The 22234-nt window shown below is 45.3% G+C and overlaps 1 protein-coding gene across 1 annotated transcript in view; it reads left to right on the forward strand.

The window, feature by feature from the left end:
- The first annotated feature begins 9348 nt into the window (after positions 1-9348).
- The window catches only part of LOC112570481 (calmodulin-beta-like), a 38928-nt gene continuing 26042 nt past the window's right edge, over positions 9349-22234 (forward strand). Inside the window, 1 exon segment of the mRNA XM_025248914.1 lies at positions 9349-9842. Coding sequence (XP_025104699.1) covers positions 9825-9842 — 18 coding nt within the window. The 5' untranslated portion in view covers positions 9349-9824.

Raw genomic sequence — 22234 nt, forward strand, 5'->3', positions numbered from 1 at the left:
TACAAGCGCCAGGTGTTGTCTCACCTGTCTGCTCCACACCGCACCTTTCTGCTGACTGACACTTAATATTCTGAGCAGTCTATGTGAGAAAGTGACGACTGGAAAGAAACTGCAAGTAACCATCCCAGTAGGTGTCAAACATGATACTGAGAAGAAAGAACAAAAGAAAATACATTTATCATTATCTCCTTGGTAACGATTTCCTCTGTAACATGAACTAATGATATTTTTTGCTGTTAAAAGGAAAATTAAAACTATTTGTTGAACTGAGGTACTAAAGTAGGGCTAAGAACCCCATCTTAGTGTTTCCCTGGCTATTATAGCGGTCTGATTAACGGTCGTGGTGATGAGAGGGACGTGAACTTTGACACCTGTCTGTAGACAAACTGATCTCCACAAAACAAGAGCTGGAACAGGAGACAGGTGTGAAAAGATAAAAACACTGCAAATATTCACAAGGAAAACGCAGTCATTGTTGTGAGGTAAGAAAATAAAATAGAAAGAAGGAACCAAATTAAAGGAATAAACAAAACAAAAAAAAACAACAGAAAATAAATCAGGAATTGAAACGCTAGACAGAAAGCGGAAGCTTCAAACATTTTCTTCCATTTATTTTCTGTTGTAGCCTAAAAGTCCCAAAGTATATAATAAGCACAACCAAGCACGAGCAGACGACGTTTGTCCATGGGCTAACTGCATGCCGGACCTGAGTCCAGACCACAAACCTCCCGGGGGGACTCGTTCGGTGTAGAGGGTCAAGTTACCGGACCGCGGATACAGAGATTGACATCAGAGATACAAGTCTGTGGAGGTGTACGAGCGAATAATCAGGGAGCTCCTTCACCCCTCTCTACAATTACCATTACCACTACCCCCATTACTGTTACTTCACTTACCATTACTGCTATTATCATCATTACAATTATCATTACTAACATTAACCTGACTAAAATAGTGTAATAAACTATCATTACTGTTACATGACTACTATTTCCTTGACTTCTGCCGCTGCTGTGTGTTTCCGGGCGTGCGACTAAGACTGAGATTATTCTTGTTGTTGTTGTGATATTGCTGGCGAAGAGTAATACCAGAAGTAAACGAAGAGCTTTTCCCTGCACATTGTTAGTAAACATATCATCGTAGACAACAGTTATTGTCAGACGCCGCACAACGAAAACGACCCTCGTGAGGCCTCGCCGAGGGTGGATGTCTGTGAGAGATGGGAAGGTTGTATTGTGCTGACTGTCCACCAAATGATGTAGTACAAAAGAAGATCTGTAAAATGATATCTGCGATTGTCTCCCCTTGTATAGCGAGCTCTCCTCACTGGGAGGCGAGCGAGCCAAGGGCAGATAATCAATACTGCTAGGCTCGGCAAGGGAAATTATTCAGCGCCGCTGTTTGGAGCCGGAAGGTCCCCGGTGACCGAAATGTTGATCCATTTTACTATCTGCCTCGCCAAGTGAGTCCTGCAACACTTCCAAAATGTAGATTAAAAGCTGGGTGCAGATGGCCGGGATCCCCCCTTGGGAGCAGCTAGCATTTCCTCCCTTGTCTTGGCTCTGCTGCCATGCAGACACACTTGAGAATGTCAACACGATGGAGGTAGAAGGTCCACTTGTATTCCCTTACTCCCATCCAGGACCATCTCCTTATCGCTGGGGATGGGGAAGTGGGGCAAGTTTTTGTCTTTTGCAGGTTGGATTTTTTCCCCCAAAATTATCCAGAAACACTCTCATGTCAAAGCTGGGTGACCGGATCTATGGCTTGCCTGCCGACCCACCATCTCCCATCCATCCGAGCATGGCCACTTCTGAGAACCTACATGATGATGAGATCCTGGACACCAGACATGAAAAAAAATTGACGGGGGGGGGGGTGGGGGAGGGGCGCTGGTGGAGATCGCTCGTGAAACGTTGGATTCGAACTCTGTTAGTGTCAGCGCGTGCTGGCTGGACCTGTCTGCTGGCGGTGACCTGCGACCCCGCAGTGTTACAGGTGAAGTATGATGCTGTCTCACGGCGCCGAGAGGTGTCTGACCGTTCTGCTCGCTGGCACTCAATATTCTGCTGGCCCTCCTTTAACTACTTTCCCCCAGCACCACCACCGCCGATCTCACCTCAATGGTGTTGTTTCGGAAAAACTGTTCTCGAACTAGCAGACTCCTCTCGGGTTCTATCTTCCATCTCTCACACACCATTAGCTAGCAATGCTGGTAGAAGGAAGTTCGCGGTCGGTACACTGTCACCCATGCGTGTCCTCCGCGTGTCATTATGACAGTTAACCGTCATGCAGTGCCCCACACCCCACACCCCATGTGTACCCTGCAACACAGACATCACACAGCAAAATAATGTAATATCATCAGGTACACAACAAGATATTCAGTCAGTCAGGCATACAGTGTAATATAAACAGCAAATCAAACACATGAATACACAGCACGCGATGAATCATTCAACACACACTCACACACTCACCTTCAATCAAAACACACAGGTGTCGCTCTCATTCATAATGCAGTGCCAGCTCCCTCCTCACCCGCACGGGATAAAAGGACTCGCATCAGTGAGTGATAAGAGGACTGACACTTTTCTGTCTGTCTGTCTGTCTGTCTGTCCGTCTGTCTCCCCTCCCCACCTCTCTCGTTCATGAACTTCCTGCAGATGTAATTTGTACATACCATGCTTTCCAGTTTGTGTTTTAATATATTTCGTCCTTCTCATTTTATGTTATGCATTTCATTATTTTAGCAGTCAAGTATACTTGTCTGTTCCTTTTGTCTTCTTCTCTCCCCCTCTTAAACAAACGATTGTTATTTCCGTTGTGAGAGTCGCTTTATTGTTCCCCTCGTTAGCTCATGACACTTGATGTGGGGCTAGCTGCACGATGTTTCTTAAACTTAAAAGTGTTCTAAAGGAGCAAATATGGAAACATTTTCAAATCACTTCTATGTTAGGTAGATCCGTTACACAAGCACATTCGAAAAGTTGTGTTGACAAGACTAAAAGTCTGTGAGGAACAGTTTTATTCAAAACAATTTCGGTTAGAAAAAGTACCGGTGTAAGTTGTGTATCTGTAAAGCCGATTTCCAAAAAAAAAGTTTTAAAGTCTGAACGTTTAAATTAGAAATCCGTTGTGCAGCTGGCATCTGGCCTCAGGTCAACTAAAGGCCTGGCGATCAATGGGAAGACTTAAAAACAAAAACAAAATGAAGACAACATGCTCTGTGCTGTGGCCATATCATGGTCAGCTGAAAAAATATGCTTCACGAAAAGCAGAGAAAATTGTAGAGGAAACTGGAGAGGACGCAGAAATGATGAAATCACAATCCAAAAGATCCGGGAAGATGAGTAGCATTCAAAGCTTTCAAGTCTGTAAATGAGGTCTATAAATAGTCCCTAACGGCCGGTTGATTGTCTGTAATAGGGAGGACAATGCTCGCTCACAGCACAAACACTCATGTCCATCAAAGACAGACCCTCCCGTGAGTACAGTGGGCCTGAACACCTCTCATCACCTACGGACGATGGTCAGTACGATTGTAGTCGAGCTCAATATTTCCTCGGTGAAGTCGTCATCTGTCGGAACATAGAAGCTCAAGGCTTTGCCTCCGTGTTGGTGGTGATGCTGGTGTCAACAAACCCACTTCTCTGCCCATCGTATCAGTTATCAGAAGTATATTCCTTGTTACACGGTTTTCCTTACCACTGAAGTATCCTAATCTTTGCAGGAAGCTGAAAAATATGACAAAGATGACAAAAGAAGTCCGGGCCCAGATGATTTAACTGTCAAGTTTTTACAATGATTTTTTATGGGACTTTGGAACTTTTCTTGTTTGGTCAAATAATGAAAAGTTTGGACAAAGGTCCGTTATATGTCTCCTACATCATTACTGGCCTTCCTGCACACCAGCAATCAAAGCAGCTCGCTGGAGGACAATTTCTTTGTGGAATGTAGTCTGGAAGATTGTATCAGCAGGCATTGCTAAACGACTTTGTGAACTACCTTTGGTGATTGATGAGTGTCAACGGCAATGTAGGATGAGTTATGATGGACTTTATTATGTCAACAATATCCATGGACTATTGCTTACTGTAGATTTTGAGAAAGCATTCCTTTCTGTGTCCTGGTCATTTATTGAAATCTCTGAACATTGAAGACGAGGATCAAGTTATGATAGATCGTCCTATATATGATGATTTACGAGACAAGTATTAAATAAATATTGTATACACTCCCTCACTCCTGTCTTTCCTGCTGCAGACCACTCGTTCTTTGTGAATGTACATTTAATATTCATTGATGTTGAGAGCAAAAGAATAAATGTAAACAAAAATGTCAACGGTCGCGACTGTCATAGTTATATAGTTCTTACGATTCTGATTGTTGTGTAAAAAATGTTGTTGATGTGTGTGATTGTTGTACTTGATCTTCACGTATAAAGGTCAGAGGTCACACGTTGATAAAGTTCATGCTCTCTCTCTCTAACTCTCTCACACACTTTTTTCTGGCTGCATGATGATGGCAACAAACATTTTTCCGTTAATACCTGCATGATGTTGTCATTGCTGCTTGTGCTGTTTACAGAGAACATTTCTTGTCCGCTGTATGTCAGAAATAGTTTATTGACTGACATCACTGGCAGTGTTGTGGGTCTGACATATTTGTAGCTTCTGTATCTATGGTGACAGCAGGTCTGACATGGTATTGAGCTGTTACTTGTGTCATTATTTCCTAATATAACGAGGTCTGTCTCACTGAAGAATAGCTCTTGACACTCTAGCCTTGTGTCCTGGGGCCCTCAGCCACCGCCAAGCAACGAGGCTAAACATTGTGATATCATCTGTAGAGCTTGTGTTTAGTATTATGGTCTCATCATTGCTTCCAGCGCGTCTTCTCGGCATTCCTGGGTTGTATGATGATGATGATGATTGATGATTGATGTTATTATTGATGATGATGATTGATGATTGATGGATGGATGATGATGATGACAGCTTTTAATTTCAGGGCTGCACTCAGGAATGTGAGAGATGTCACACGTGATTTGCTACATTAAGAAAAAGTCCAGAAGACAAGCAGAGAGGAGAAGGAGAGACAGACGGAAGGGACGGTGACGATGACCTCAGGTTAGTCGCTGTTTCGCGATGTTTTCTTTATTTCCGCTTTGTTGGTAAATAGTTTGTGTCTCTCTTAGAAAGTGCATTTCTACAGACCGACTTTCGCACCTCTGTTAGTCCTGGCTGTGTCTTCCAGACGAGCCATTCCTGACCTCATGAACTTTTTCAGAGGGAAAGAAGACCCGACGATCAGGACGACGACGACGACGACGACGACGACGATGATAATACACTGTACTCATTTTTTGACGGTCAGGTGACCTGACTGTGTCTAGAATAACTCACATTGTTTGGTGTTTCTCTTTTTAGTTACAGGATCGATGTTATTGATTTTGTTTTTTTCTCCAGCTTCACTCTCGCTACTAATAGCAGTTTGTTTGATTTTTCTCCTGCGTGGTTGTCGATTTTTTTCACTCTGTCTTTTCCACCACGACACAACTCCCAATCTCCTTCCTCTCCCTTCCTCTCCCTCTCACACACATATCTTTTATTTCCCTTTTGGGGTTCATTTATGTTTTCGTTTTCTTTGTTATTGGACGGATGGGAGCCAATATTATCAGGCTGAAGCAATATTATGTTAAAGGACGATCACTGACAGCTGTCGGCCATTGTTTTTCTGGCTCAATTGCTCGACATGCATTCTTTTGAGCAAGTCATGAGAAACGACTCACATTTAAAAAAAAAATAAAAAAAAAATAATCTAGATTTACACGACTAAATAAATACATAATAAATATTAGTACTGTTTGTTTATCCTTCTCTTCTTCGTATTTTGTCCATGTCTCAAGCGCTAAGAGCACGCGCTATAGAAATCACGCGGTTTATTATTATTATTATTATTATTATTATTATTATTATTATTATTATTATTAAAAAAACAGACACGTGCGTGGGCCTGAGTAAAAGGAACATCGAACCATTGTCAAGGAATCATGATGTTGCTCCTATCGATGAGAACGGGATTTTTTTATTTTTGTCTCGTTAATCGCGCTTTGTGGTCAAATTGTGCGGAGTGTTCCACAAATGGTTGACAAGACATTGAATGATACAGAGGTAAAGGTTCCAATCCAGCCATTTCTTGCAGAAACTACACTAATGGATCGACAAACCTCGAGTGTAGAGTGTTTACACGTTTTTCTTTCACGCGCGAGTGCGTCCTGGAGGCATGTCTCGTCATTCAGTTGTCTCCCTTTTGTAATCACTTACCTGCGGGTTTTGTTTGTCTGATCCTGTTGTTACCTTTGTTTGGTAGCCAGTCGAACTGCTTGCCTGGGACGGATCGTTTGCCCCTCCCTACCCCCTCATACTTGTAGCTGCGGTTGTGTAAATGTTCATAACCGTATCTGTTTCACGGAATCACTGCTGATTGTAAGGTCAGTGACCCCAGTGACAGTTGAAGCGATAGAAAATACAATCATCTTAAGGGGTTGGGGGTTATGGGATGTTCGTATAGCCAGGGTACCCATCCACTATCCACATCCTGATTTTTCTGTTTGTACATCTGATTTTAATACTTTAAAACAACCTGAACTGATGAGACAAGGAGCGACCGCTAATCGCAGGTAGTGTGGTATCTCAACAAATCTGTCATCGTGAAGGATAGACGATATTTTTACTTGTTCTCAGCAGTAGTTATTGTCATCGACATAATACTAGTACAAGAAACAATAATCGTAACCATAACCAAAGTCCTTGTAGTAGTAGAAGCATCAGCAGCAGTCACTTCCCTCGGCAAACGAGGGATAACTCTGTCCTCTATCCGCGTTTAGTCCAACCAGACAGTCGGATGGAGGATCTCTCTTACAGCGCATACGTGTTTACTTGTAAAATTGTTTTCGTGCCCCGACACCAGTTTGCTAGAGTCCTGCCATAAAACAATTTCCAGGTGGCAGCAAATTCGCCTGGTCGCCACCAGCGGCGCAGAATGTCTGCAACTTCCACAAATTACTGGACACCTGGGACAAGTTTGAGCACATGCCTGCAACCAGGGGTCAATATTTACTCAACGGTTAGCTGCAATTGCGGTTATAGCGGCCATCCTGCCACAAGCACCAGCTCCTGGAGGCAGGGGGGTGTCGGCGCTGTCAGGCCACTAAAGTGGTCTCCCCTATCGTGCCCGAGCCCATTACCAGATGCAGGACTGGTTTCGGATGTTGTGCTCGCAATTCCCGACACAGCATGCAGCTCTTCATGAGCAGACGACATGCAAAAGTGAATTGCAGCTTTTAATTCAGTTTCAAACCCTCGCATTTCAACAGTTAAATACTGTCTGTGTCCTCCTTCTCTCAACCCTCCCTGCTTCTGTTATCCAACAGCAAATCCCTCCCCAGGGAATGCGACTTTATTCAAACGATGACAGGTTAACATGTCAGTCGGCTTCCACAGTAATTGCTTGCTTCCTACACACCAATAAACACTTTTGTAGAAACGGTATTAAAAAATTATCATATTTGAATAAAGGCGATGAACATTCACACAGCTCAACCATTATACTTGCTAAAATCCGCCGGAAATATGTTGATGTGGCCATTAATTAAACTGACGATAAGAATAATATACACTAGAGAACAATAAAGAGCAAGCAACACATTTTTTTTATTAAAAGGTGTATAAAATTAATTTTTGTATAATTAGCTGTTTATTCGTAGATTTTACAACGACCAGGTGTCTATTTGCATAACGAGACAAAAATAGACTAACATGCAACTAATAATTATTTTATGAAGTCGTCAACATTCATTAGCCACATGTGCAAGAGATGAAATACTTCTTCACTGATTAAAAAATCAAGAAATTAAAAAAAAATACTTATTCATTTTAATCCGACACCTACCTGTCTATCCCATCTCGGATAGATCATAACGAAAAAAAAAGAAGAAAGAAAACGCCAACGGTTTGTGCGCTGCGTCACCTGACTCCACCTGTATTGTGACGTCACATGATAGAGCCGTTGGTGGATGAATGGCGGGGGAGGGGGAGAGCAAGGGGGTGTTAACCGACAGGCTGTGAAGTTTTCTCTCGTGGGTGTCTGTCAGTCCGAGGTGACCGCTCCGATGAAATATTAATGAATGTGGAGGCTGTGACAAGTCGACGTGTTTGTCGGGATCAGCCAAGCGATGATATCGTCTGCTGTCGTCGTGAGAGGTGGTTAGAGTGGGTGGAGTGGGAGATGTCGGGTGGAGGGGACTACAGCGCCTGAGAGATAGCGAGTGGTTCCTGAACGCACCACAGCGAGGGTGATAGGCGAGAAAGAAATGAAAAGGATGCAAGATGTTCACACATACACTTATATATATATAAGAATAGAGATTTATCCATCTACCGGTTTTCTAACTTTAATCTTTAGCTACCCAGTTTCCTCAATCAGGAAAACATGCGTGGGGCGTTGTTGTTGCATTAGAACTCTACATAGTATGTTCGTGTGTGTGTGTGTGTGTGCACGTGTATGTGTTTTTATGTGCTTGTGAGCGTGTGTCCTGAAATGCTGTCTGCCAAGTTATTCGTGTTGGGTGTGTCTGTTGGTGACACACCTGAAGTCCTTGTCGTGTGACAACACCTCCGGTAACGAGAGCTCAGAACACTGTCGTCCATAACTCGAAGGCGAACCGGTTCAATACCAACGTAGCGCAGCGAAATTTTCCCAGTCGGTCTAGCCATTGGGAATTGATACCTGACTCCATAAAGAGGAAAGGTAAATCAGTGAGAGAGAGAGAAGAGAGGAGCACTTCACTCACACAAAAACTACAACCGAGACAAGCGAGGTCTCTAACACCTCTCTCGCGAACCGATCTGAAAAAAGTTTACCTCTCCACTGCACGTGTCGACAGATGCTAGTCTACCCCTACATACCCGCGGCGCCAACGTCTACCCAACACACATCCTCCCACCCCTATACCCTTCCATCCGTCGACAGACTCGCTGTCAGCTGCTGAACATCTACCTGCAACTGCTAGCGTCAGCCTGCAACACGTCATCGTCGGTCGACTGTAACAACACCGACTACCTAACATGTCACAGCATGTCACTGGTCCATCCAGCAGACCGTCCATCCCAAAAGGTCGTCGTCCTTCATGTCGTCGTCGTCGTCGTCGTGGTGAAGTTCGGGGGACTGCTACTCGTCCACGCGCGGGGCAGACGCGAGGCATGGCGCGCACATATCCATCCACCCATCCATCCATCCACCTCCATCCGCTGCTACCACCGCGCCGCACGCGCAGGAAGGAGGTGCTGCACGGCAGTGTGCGCGTCAGCCGCGTTCAAACTGCGGAGCTCGGGGCGTTGTGCGCGTGGTGGTGGTGGTGGTGTGCAAGCCGGTATTGAGCGCTTCATCGACTCCAGGGAGGGGGAGGACCACGCAAAACAAACTGGGTTTTGAGTAAACGAAATTTGATGATTGTTTACCGAGTGCTGCAGGTTGGGGGCACGCCGCTGTGGCCGAGCACCTTTCTCTCGTGTCACCGATAACTTGTCAGTCAACAGCCAACCAATCAGGTAGTAAGTAGCAACATCGCGGCAAACCATCGATCAACAAAACCCTTCTTCTTCCCCCACACAACCACCAGCCTCCTCCATCCCCCATCAGCGGGAGATCAAGCGGAGCCGTTTGCCGATTATCGTCGGGACTGTATCGTCCGCTTCATTGGACTGTGCCAGCGTTTGCTTGCCTGCACTGAGCGCACCCTCTCTACCTGAGGCTCAAGTATGTCCCGTGGAAAACTTGTAAGTAGTTCTTGGTTCAGTTTGAATGTACAAGCCTCCACTTTCATTTTTTTTAAACTTCTCTCTCTCTCATAACAAGGTGTGGTAGCATGATCGAGTCAGCCATGCATGAAGAAAACACGCGGAGTATGCCGACATGGCGAGAACTTTCCCAGGCGCCGTGTGCTCAGTGTGTTTGGGTCACAAGTGTGTTTGCGAATGAAAGCAAGCTAGGATTCTATGTGTGGGGAACATCAGCTCTAGTCACCTTTCTTTCTCTTATATCCTTTTCTCTTTTTGTCTTTCACATATCTATCTTTGTATTTTTTTTTTCTTTCACCCTCGCTCATCTTTCTTTCGAAATATTTGTAGTTATACCTTACTTATGAAGTAGTCATATTTTGTTAAGAAATTCTTAAACATTTCTAAAATAAGAAATAGGATTTATATTTTTTGGGGGGTGGGAGAAGTGACATTTACCTGTTAAGCTGCGATCACGATACAGGTAGGAACTGTGATCACTAGTCTCTCCTCCGACATGAAGATGTAACTTGTTAATGCCGAGCTCTTGCCGAGTGCTGCTGTCCTGTCAACGTGTTTTAACGGCATCCCAGTAACTGTAGCTCGTACTCACACAGGGTCTTACTTGCAAACCTTAGAGTAATCTTGGTCTGGCCCCTGGTGCACAGGAAGTAGTGGAAGTATTTACAGCTAACCCAGGGCCGACACTAGAGGAATGAGTTCATGTACCGACTAGCACTGGTGTGAGTGGTCCACCAGTCTACAACACCCTGTAACTGTTCTGGGCCACAGGAAGGTTACGATCACGGGAACTGCTGTAATGGTATTTAATAACCACACTTACTTGAAATAGGTCTGAAATAATTACTGTGGAGGTCTGTAATGGCTGCTGCAAAGGTCGTACACTGTAAAATCTGCTGTAAAGCACTTATAGCTGCTGTAAACATCATCAAACAACCGTAAAACCTTATACCAACTGCTGTAAATATAATAACTACAATGAAAATGATAACAATGACAATGATCAGCTTTATTTGTCCCAGTGGGCAATGTGAACATGGGAAGGCACTCTACCGCACTTGTCTGAACTTCACATGACAGTTATGCCGTAAATTCAAATCATAACTGATGTCAACGTCTGTAATAACGGCTGTTAATTGTGTAATAAATAATGTATAAACATATATGATACATGTGTATCGACACTCGTAAAGGTTTGTAGCAGTGTGAACTTCTCGTCAGAGAGGCCTCATCTGCATGGAGGAGCTGACCGTCACGTGACTACCAGGGAGGGTAATGCATTACCGTGTGTAACGGTCTATTTTACTGTTACTGCGGGCTGTAGTCACTCGCATGAGGACGGCAAACATTTACTTGGGCCTCCAGCCATCATCTATCATCCTGCCTGCGCGCTCGCTGTCCGGAGGAGAGCTCTTCAGGGGCGACAATTTGCATCTCTGTCCGGACACCACACTAGGGGCCCGGATTACGGGGACTGTTTTCGTGTACGATCCTTGGTTTTATTTTTTTTCTGGAAAAACAAAAATGGTTGAGATGATGGCGTAGGCGGATAAGCGAGGCTTCCTGCTGTGCTTCCGTCCAAAGTTTATTCTCCTGTCATAAAAACATTTTCCTTTCAGCACAGCGCTCTTGTTTTTTGAAAGTTTGAAGCGGTTTTTAGGCCTCGCTGACAGCCGCAGGCATGATGGGAAGTAAGTACATCGCTGAAGTAAGTGTTGGTGTCAGTCTGACCACATAGAGCTACCCCTGTGTTGTCGTTGAGGTCTCGCAGAAACTGGAGCAGGACTTCCGCTCGCCCTGTGTTGCCGAAGCCATCAAATAAACACTTGTTTTCACAGAGAGGAGCTTGTGAGAGTTGACCTGCAGGCTGGGGTCGTGTCCCCTGCCACTACATCATCGATTGTGTTTTGACCAGCTTCCCTGCTCAGTCCATTCCTGCTGCAACAAGAGAGAGAGAAATATGTTTCACCTCTTAAAAAATTATTTGTGTCTATAAAGCTCTTCATTATGTTTCCTCTCTAAGTGATTTTCTGTTTGACGCGCTGTACAAAATGTTTCAAGTTTGCTGTGTGATGGTGGGCTACCACCCGCTAGGGGCGTTGTTCCCGGAAGGTTGTTTTCTCTTGATTTCTAGATTGTTCACGTTGCTGTGAGGATGTGAGCCTGCTACTTAGTTATTGTTGCTGTTGATGGTGATGTTGTGGAAGAGGTCGCTTGAGGCAGGGAGCGTGACGTGAACGTCTCTCACAAAGTAGTAACGGTAATGAACGACTCGTCACTGCTGTCACACAGAACTGGCTGGACGGCTGGCTGGACACATTTACAGAACACTGCACATCGCTGGTCGTCTGTATCGCTCATTTCCTCTTCTCGTCGTCAATTCGCTTCAGCATGTCCGGCCATAGGTCAAAATGTCGGAGGTCGCGAACTGACCTCGATGTGTGCCTGAAGAGTATAAAGCAGGTGATGTTCTCAGCACTATACATCTAATTACATGTGTGGATGTATGAGTTTTTTTTTTTAACTTGGATAAAAAGCTTTTTAGACACACCTCCGGCTGTTGATAACCTTGAAAAATCTTGTTCCGTCAGGCGCGCGAGGTTGTTGTTTGGCTGACAGGTTGTTTGTTTTCTTTTTCCCCCGTTTCTATGCTGCTGTGTGGCTGTTGAGCCTCTCGGAGAAGTATAAGCTTTGGAGCAGACTTGTTGAATGTTGTGCACCAGCACTGACTCCCTATCCCCTCCCCATCTGTGTGTGTGTATGTCTGTGTGTCTGTGTGTGTCTGTGTGTCTATGTGTGTGTCTGTGTGTCTGTATGTGCGCCAATCATGTACACACACCACACACCTTTCTGTGCACCACCCCGGGTTCCCCAGTGAGCTTGATGCTTGGCGAGGACTCTCTAGCACAACTCTGATATAAAGCATACCACGACCTGCCAGAGAGACTGACAAGAAGAAACGGCTGCTTGATAAACAACCCTAATGACTCAACACCCGTCTACTCTCGAGAGGAACTTGTTTTGACGGTTTTGAGGGGAGAAAAGTGGAGTGTGCACACAGTCACACCCTCGTTCACAGTATGATACAGTATTATCAGGCTGAACTCCTGTGAGCACTTTGTTTTGAAAACATTTAAAAGCTACTTCAGTTCATTGAGGCCTCACCCCGCAGTCGTGAGTGATGTCCATTTTGCTGCGGAGAAACTTTTCGACCTTCTTTCACTTGCTGACCCTGGCTGTTTGTGAACGAATAAATGAAAATTTGTTTGGAACAGGAGGGGAAACCGTCTGCTGCAGGACTAAATGCATGTGAGTGCACACACACACCACGAAAGAAGCAGAACTCAGACAGGTGTGTGAAGCTATCACAGCATGCGGTAAACAGATAAGTCAAGGTGCGCAAACATCTCATGGAGCAACTTCCGAAACATGTTTGTGTAATTCATCCAGTTCCCGTCCACACAAACGGAAGCAAAGACAAACACATCCAGTTTCCGCTTTTCATGCTTTCTTTCGTTTATACATCTACCCTTACTTTAAACTTTTCTTTATTCCTCTCACAGTCTTTATTGATTTGTCGTGTCCTCTTATTTTTATTTACATCTGTTCCGTGGCATCATCTGCGCCTCCTTGCTGGATGAGAGTTGCTTAGGCTGAATTACAGGAGCCTGCATTTTGTTATGAGATGAGAGTGAGTGAGATTCACTCTGCGTTGCATGAGTACCTAACCGTCATTTCATACATACACATGTTCCTGTAGCTCATGGACCATGTGTCGCCCCCCGGGGAGAGGTTGATACCTGGCCTGTCTATATATCGTGTATGTCACTCAGTATTGCTCAGTATCATTGAAGTATCAGCTCTAGCGCCTGTCTGCAATACGGACTGGCTGTCCTCGGTTCAGATCTCGTCTCAGGCACGCTACTCTTTCTCTGCATGTGGCACTTATTATACAGGGTTGGCTGCTTCCTTTTCTCTCTCCATTTACTTGATTTTTCTTTCCGTTTCCTGTTTTGAGATTCCGTTAGTCGTTTAGCCGTAGTTTCTGCTTCCGTGGAAGAACTAATCATAATGGCTGCCTCTAGTGGTATTCTAGTCTACCAAAGCTGCTTTTTGTCATCAGTCCAGGAGTAAACTATAAAGACGACTATAAGTTTTATTTCACCGGTGTGATTACTTTCTGGCGAACATCTCTGCGTGTAATTCGATCATTCTGCCTTGATCTCCCTCCATTCAAACTGACCTTTCATTGAAATCTTCATCCTCTCCTCCCTTTCCTTCCAGCTCTTACATTTCCGTGTGGACTTGCTTATCTCTGTGCTTCTATCGGGTGGAGGCTGGGTTGGCACGTGGATCGTCTGCTACCCGCACTCCACACTCACCTTTGTCAGGTTCTTGTTGCGTCATGATGTAACGGCAGTTTTTTTCATCGATCTCTGCATCGTGCTTATCATTTGCGTCAGACGGTGCAGTCATGACTACAGTGGCAGTTAGCAGCAAGTAGTTCTGAGCACTGCGACAGTCTTTTTTCTTCTGAAAATAACTCTCGAAACGAGTTTGCGTCTATTTTTTTTTTCCTACCATCGAATGTTAAAAAAAGTCATCATCATGCAAGTATGATGTCTGAAAATATTCCAGAATGTATGCGCATGCGCAGATCGTCGACTTGGCGTGTCCGCGGGCGTGTGTTCCTACTCCGACAGACTTTAACGAAGACAGGTTTAGTTCCAGACTAATTTTATGTGTATGTGTGTGTTTGTGTAAACAGGGATATGTGAGTGCACGTGTGTGTGTACAGTAATGTGCGAGCGTGTTACGCTGGAGAGGCCACCCATGAGTATGTAGGTGTGAGCCACAATGTACCCACATTTACCAGAAGCAGGATGGAGGGTGGCGGTGCCAAGTCACACCGGTGAAGCCCGGGTGGGTTGGGGAGGAGGAAACGGTCGTCAAGTCAACTGCGGTCGGTGATGAAGAAAAGGATTGTGAGCGGACAACTCAAAGGCAGGGGCAGACCACACAACTTCCGCTCCTTTGATGTTCCCTTGCCACGGATCAATGATGATGGGATATTTTCATGGCTCAGTCAGTTCTCAGCGCTGGAAACCTGGTGTCTGGGTGAGATCTGAAGACGACTGCACGGGGCGACAGTACCGCTTCTGACAGAAGGAAGAGACTGATAACAAAGGATAGAAATGAAGAGAAGTACACTGAAAACATTTGGAGGAAATGAAACAGAAATATGAGAGAGAAGAAGAAGAAAAGTGATATTAAACGCTAAACCTATAAAATATAACCTGAATGTTTTAAAAAAGGTAACGAACATAACAACAACAACAACAACAACAACAACAACACGGCGGTTGAGTGAGGGGGGATCTCTTTCCAGTTTCTTGTTTTCTCCACCAAAGCTGAATCTCTTGGCCACAACGGTCTTCGAGCTGGGAGACTTTCTGCATCTTTTGGACCACATGTGTTGGTGACAGAGATAATCATTCCTAATCTTCTTTCAATCTCACAGCTATAACCTTTGTGGCGGGTCACCACATCTGCTACCCAACCCCCTTCCTCACGCCGACTCCCTCCCGTCCCGGACAAAGGGTTGGACAAGGTCAAAGTTCGTGTCGTACTTTGCCCATCCTTCCTGGATGCAGTTGGTCCAAGAACATCAGCGACAAACGTCGATTCCAGCTTCGTTCCAAGGGAAAAATCCAGGTTCGACCATGATCGCGAAATAGGTTTTAGGATGTGGAGCGAACCTAAGTGTGCCTGAGCCAGATCCCGACTGGGAACCTCCGTGTCCCTTGACAACCCCGCTCCCCTGATGCGATGAACACATTTCACCTGGCTACTGTATTTTGGATTCCTCGTGAAGCGAACCAGGCACAAGTGGTTTATTGTGTGAATCAATCAACCTGCGACTCACTCCATTAATTTTCCGTTACTCAGCCTGCTGAGACAAGCAGACGTCAACCCCAACCCCACGACCTTCCCTCCACCACCACTGGAAACAACGGCCTCGACCTGCATCACCTCGAGGGTCGCGCTGGCTCGGTGTGCATCGGCTGACAACGCGATAACGCGAGAGATGATGAATGATGAACGAGGTTATCTCGCGCAATGAGGTGGCCACCCGACTCGGGGGACCCATCAGAAAGCCGGGGGTAGGAGGAGGATAGTCGTGAGTACCTGCCTCCATCATTTGCCCAGATACCATATGGTGGATGCGCGTGCGCACACCGAGTCACGTGTTCCGGAGGCTGGTTGATAGAAGCACTCAGAGCCAACAGGACTTTGTTGACATCGGAACATGGCGCCACTACTGCATTGTTAATACAAATGTCTGGCATTGGTGCAGACTTATTCATGTGTCCTATCAGAGCTTTAGTACTACAAGGCGCCAGTACAGTTTATCCACACACATCAAATATCTATTTGTGAGAGAGAGACGGGGGAATGAATGCATAATGTGAACGGTTTGTCATGACCGACTTTTCAAACCGCCAGCAGGAAAATAGGTTTGCAGGACAGGTTGTGATCACAGTTTTAACATTTATTTCACTCCAGCCTGAAACAAAGTAGTGTCCACCCACAGAAAAAAAATTGAAAGATTTTCTGAAAGGAGCTCGACTGGAGGTTTTGTAACAGTTTGTAACATGCTTGCTGTACACTTCATCACACTTTGAGTAACCTTCACATACAAATATCCACACACAACTGGCGGATGGTCGATTTGGTTGATTTAGCCATCGAGCAGGCAGCGCCCTCCCGCTCCCTATCACACATGGTGTGGAGGAGACAACAATATGACTGTCCTGGCTGATCAATACATGTCATCCACCCCACCCTACCCACTGCACCCACCCCACACACAGATTACTTGTCCACGAGAAGGTCGCATTTGCACAATAATGGATAAGCGAAATGCATTGTTTTTTGATACGATGTGCAAAAGCAAGTGTAAAAAACACAATAAATTAAAAACATCACAGAATTCCGACTCCGGCAAAAGTGTCAAACGAGTGTTTATGGCCCTCGACCTTTTATTTCTAGTGTTGGCGCTTCACGGCCTGTTCCTGTGGACGTTTATATTTACTGCGGGGCTGTGATCACAAGCAGAAAGTTTTGTATTTAGTGCAGGCAATAAATATTAGGGACTTATTAGTCTTACTCTAAGTTCTTGATTACAATGGACAGTGCAGAGGTCGCTGTGGTCAGACAAGAGACAAACGGTGACTGCACAACAACTAAGGGACGTAAGCACGCCATGACCTTCCGTCTTATCGTCGATGAAGCATCTACTTGCTGAAAGATGTAGAAGTGGGGTAGGTGTGGTTCATCACAGTCCACGGAGTAACGAGCTAACTTAATGTGGGGCAACTTCTTGGCAAGAATCACTCACTCTTCTTGTCTGGTGTGACCCTCGCCCTGTCTCACCCACACTTTTATTTTAAAATCTTTGACGATTCGCTGCCCCCACACTTTGTGTTTGCGTGGGTGCCTCCATGCGTGTTTCATATTTTACCTCCATTCTTCCTACCAGTATGATTTTTTTGTTTCGTTGTGTCCTTTTGTTTCCTCTTCCTCCTCTCGGGGATGGTCATAAAACGTTTGTGCGTCACGTGACATGTACGGCGGCATTCATGAAAGGCCGGTGCAGTCTGTAACCATCGATCCCTGTCTACCCCACCCTACCAACATCTACCCTTCCAGGCAGGAGCTGGCGCGTGGACCATTCCTCCCATGGCGCCAAGGGACGACTACCAGCTCTTACCAGACTTCACGTCCCTCGCTGATGTCCCCTGGGAGCGAACTCTTGCGTGTCAGAGGCAGCTGAGCGCACAGGCATGGCGCCATTCGAGGGCTTTTGTCGCGCTGGATGTCCAGGACATGATGTTGCTTACTTTTCTGTTGTTCTGAAACTATTCATGTTGTTATTTTGTATACATGTATATGTAGTATATGTGTGTGTGTTCGCGCGTGAGAGAGAGGTTACTCTCAGCTCATATTATTAAAATAGAATAATTAATCAAGTAGTTATTAATTGGTTGGTGGTTTGATTAATTTTTTTACTAGTTCAGTAGATTGGTTGGTTGTCACTCCACCAGTCACTGAAGCGACAGAAAGAAATAGAAAGGACGAGAGCAGATACGAATTCTCTGAACATAGAGTGAAGTTAAAAGAATTGAAAACCATCTGGAATGAAGGGTAGGTTTACTCGCCACCCAAGCCCCGATTGACACGTCATCGTTTCCCTGAGCAGCTCGCACAGGTTAATGGGTTAATAACCAGCACAGCTTGCGGGTGGGACAAACACCCGGCGCCTCACGAGCGTCATTCACCGAGGGGCGTGCCGGGCTTCGTCAAAAGGCAGCATGTTGCTCGTTAGTAAAATAGACCCCTAATCAAGTATACACCGCGTTTAGTGCCTTGATGAATCGCACAGCAAGGTAAATGAGTTAATCTAAAGCACACAGTGCCATTTAAACAATTCAAAGCCTAGCTCATTCGTTGGCAGCATGTTGAGAGGAGGTGAGCTGCCAGCATGCGCAACAGGATTCTTCCAGAAAACGTTTCTTTCACATCGAGTCCTGGCCCCTCCTACACTCAGAGTTCATTCTGCCAATCATTGATTTGTACACTTTAGGTCGAAATCAGCTGTGACTGAATTAATATTTATTATTTTAATATTTGGCTTACTTGTGTTGTGACCTAAGGTGATTGTTCCCGTGCTTTTGTCAAAGAACGAAGTAATGACACCTCTCGGAGATTCCAAAAGTAATAAGTAGTAAGATCTTTTCGAGAGACAAATTCATTCATCTTCTTTGTACAATGTGTTTGGTTTGCTTATCATGCTGAACTTATGATATTCAAACGCTCACAAACAGACAAGCGTGCGCACACTCAAGCAAACACACGAGCTCCAGTGGTGTAAACGTTTTCATGTAACAAATAATGAAAAAAGTGCAGTAATTATCATTATTTGTAAACAACCTGAATACAGATGCCAGCTTCAAGATGGACTCATTTGGTCGAGTAAGTGGAGAGTCATTGCGAATACGAGTATACAGAGTCATTGCGAGTACGCGCATGCGTAGCTGGTCTGTATGAGCGATGGCGGTCAGAGTTGAAAACTTTGTATCGACAAACACTTTATTATTCAAAATTCCTCATCAAGCCCAACTCACTGGATTGTAAATCAATAGCGAAATAACACAGATTCCTGCGATGCCAGTAATGAAAGGCTTTCTGACCCATTATTCCCCTCTCCACCCTAACGGTTCTCATCAATAGCACAACACAAGCCTCGCTTTTGTCAAACGCCTCTTTGGAGCTCGGTACAAGACCCTAGAAAAACTGGAAAAGTGTGTATGTCTGTGTGTGGGGGTGTTCGTTTTTTTCGTGTGACACTTTTTTCTGACAAAATTAAATCTAGTGCATCCTCACCTTCCGATTTCAACTACATGAGACAAATTTCAGTTAATTGGCTACGGTATGGTAAACTAGTTCCAAACAAAGCTGTGTGTGAGTGTGAATCAATAAAATAGTCATTATAAACTGTCATTGTCATTAGTGTGTCTGTCCGACTCTCTCTCTCTCTTTTGAAGCAATGTCGTGATGAAGATGTAAAGACCATGGATGCCACAGCGAGACAGGACTCAAGCAGTTTCCCGAGGGATGTAGTTGGCGAGAGTGGTGGTGACGTGCGGATCACGTGCAAACAAAACAAACAAGTCCAGTGTTGACAGGACAGTCTCAGTCTCGCACTCCTCGTGGAACAACAGTTTGCGAGTGCGCATGCGCGTGGCCGTGCGTGGCGTGCGGACTGACGGCGGGATGCAGATGGCGGTCTCACTGCGGGTATTAATGGTCCGCAGCTGCCAGCCGCCTGCAAGTCCCCAGGCCATCGCATGAGGAGACACTGGATGGTCAATTAGGCCGTAATCACCAGCCTCGTTCTCCACAGCCAGCGATAAACAACGAGAATAAAAGTACAAGCTGGAAGGTGCTTGACTGAGGACCTGCAGGAGTCACAGACCAACGGCTACAGACACAAAGAAGAGAGGGAGAGATAAAATTAAAAAGAACTTTTCCGGTTATTGAGTATCTAGAAAAGTTTAGATGCTTTGTCAAGCTTTAAATCCAATGACGGCTTGGAAATAATTTCGTTGGGCAGTAAGAAACCAAGCTGAGATTAACTGTACACCTGAAGTAATAAGGTAATATAAAGGTCGCCCCCTAACCTTTCCAGGTCGTAGGAGAACGAGGTTCTTGTGACCTCATTTTCCAGGGGTCAGCTTTACGTGAGGGTGGTGTCCATCTCCACTATGGAGTCAGGTACCCATTACCTCCATTTGGGTAGACTGGGGAAAGTTTGCTGCGCTAATCGGGTATCGAACCCGCGCGCTTGATAGTTCGGACACCAGTGCTCTAAACACTCGGCTACCCGCTTCCTCACTTGTTAATGAGAACGACGAAAGAGAAGATTCAGCAGGCCCTAGAGGACTCACCTGTGGCAGTGGATAAGGGAAGGAGAAGTGTTTAGGAGGAATAATGCGTGCACTATGACTAACATCTCTGGTATGGCGGTCAGAACCTCTCTGTCCAGGCAGCAGGAGGAAAGAGGAGGAACAGACAACCAAACGAGCACTAAAAACCTGTTAGCTGATTGTACAATTAAAGAACTCGTTTAAGTCGGCTGTTCACCTTAATCAAACTACACGGGAGCAGAGCAAATGAGCAATTTCAGATCTTCGTTTGAGAGCTCCTACCCCATTCCACCAGTCCCCACCCCACCCACCCGTACCCGTTACTCTCTCTCTCCTCTCAGCGACCGCCTGCCAGCGCACATGCATGACCTTTCCTTATTCTGCAACTCCAAAGTTTTCAACGGCAAGCAGAAAAAAGCTATTTCCAGTAGAATAAAGCATTTTTACATTTCCCAGGAAGACAAAAGAGCGGAAAAGGAAAGATAGGATAGAGAGGAACACAGGACTGACTGTCACGATCTTACCTCCTTTTCAGCAGACGAATGTCATTTTGTTGATGTTTTTGTATGTTTTGAACTGAGTTTTGTGGTTGTTTTTCTATATTTTGGATTGAGTTTTGTTGTTTTGTTTGTTTTGGATTGAGTTTTGATTTTTCTTCTAAAGTAACGAGGAAGATAGAGGACATCTGGGAGGAGGGTTTCTTATAGAACAGGGATGGGCACAGATCCCGCTGATGTCTTTGGACCGGCTCGTCTGCCAAAACATGAAGTGCATTTTTTTTCATTCAGCCTTAGTTAATCTGATTGAAATTTAATTTCTCAAGTACAACAGGGTTAGAAATCGTCTGAAATGTCTAATGTAGTCGCTAACGACTGTCTTCAAGGAAAAGGTTGGTTTTAAAGTTTTATTGTGTATGGTGGGTAATCTTTTCGTCCGAGTACCTGCATCCTGTCATCTGTTTGTCTAATCCATCCATTCATGCCCGCCTCCCATCCTCATCTCCTTCTCCTACATACGAGCGTTCACACACACACACACACACGGACGCGCAACAACTCCTAGTGATGTGTTTTCTTTCCTCTAATCTGTTTCGCCCGTCGAAAATCTGGAAAACAACGAGAAAACATCGGGTGAGCAGTGCAGCTAGCCTGCTGTATGTCGTGGTAATGCCTGCCAGCAATCTTTATTGTTTCTGACGTCAGCCATGAAAACGGCCAGGGTTCCATCCCCACCTCACCCCGCCACCTGCTCACCACAACAAATATTTTTACAGAATTGTGTTTCGGTGAAATGCGACCTCAGGGCCCTAATGTCGGCCCCGACCTGCTTCCTTGCGGACCTCGTGATGCCGGGCTGCCATTCCGTGATTTCCCTCGGCGCCGGAAGTTAGAAGTTTCTTCCTGTCTCCGACATATTACCGCGACACTGAGTGGGCGCGCAGACCGGATGTGACGTCAAGTAGCAGAACCAGGACAGCAGAGCATTCAGATGGACTGCGTGGTTTGACGGAAGTAAAATGAAGGTTGAACTCTGATGAACATTTGTAACCGTCAACCCCTTGGCTAATCTGTGTGGTCTATCCTTAGGGAGGTCTGGTTTTAGTTTTACTGGTTTTGACGCAAACGACAACGACGGATACGACGAAAAATGGCTACCCCCAGCAGCAACTGGCAATTCATTTCATGATGATGATAAATGATGATGATGACGATGAGGAAATATTGACTAATTTCCGCTGCACAACACACACGTACGCACACAGGCTTTTTTGAGACAAAGTTTTAAATGTTCGTTGATCGCCGCATCACGTCACGTGCTGCTCGGAGATGCGTTACGTCACATTCAGTGGGCAGCTGGAAGTTTTAACGGAAAATTAATGGG

Source organism: Pomacea canaliculata, linkage group LG8, assembly GCF_003073045.1.
Source record: "Pomacea canaliculata isolate SZHN2017 linkage group LG8, ASM307304v1, whole genome shotgun sequence".
NCBI classification, from domain to species: Eukaryota; Metazoa; Mollusca; class Gastropoda; order Architaenioglossa; family Ampullariidae; genus Pomacea; species Pomacea canaliculata.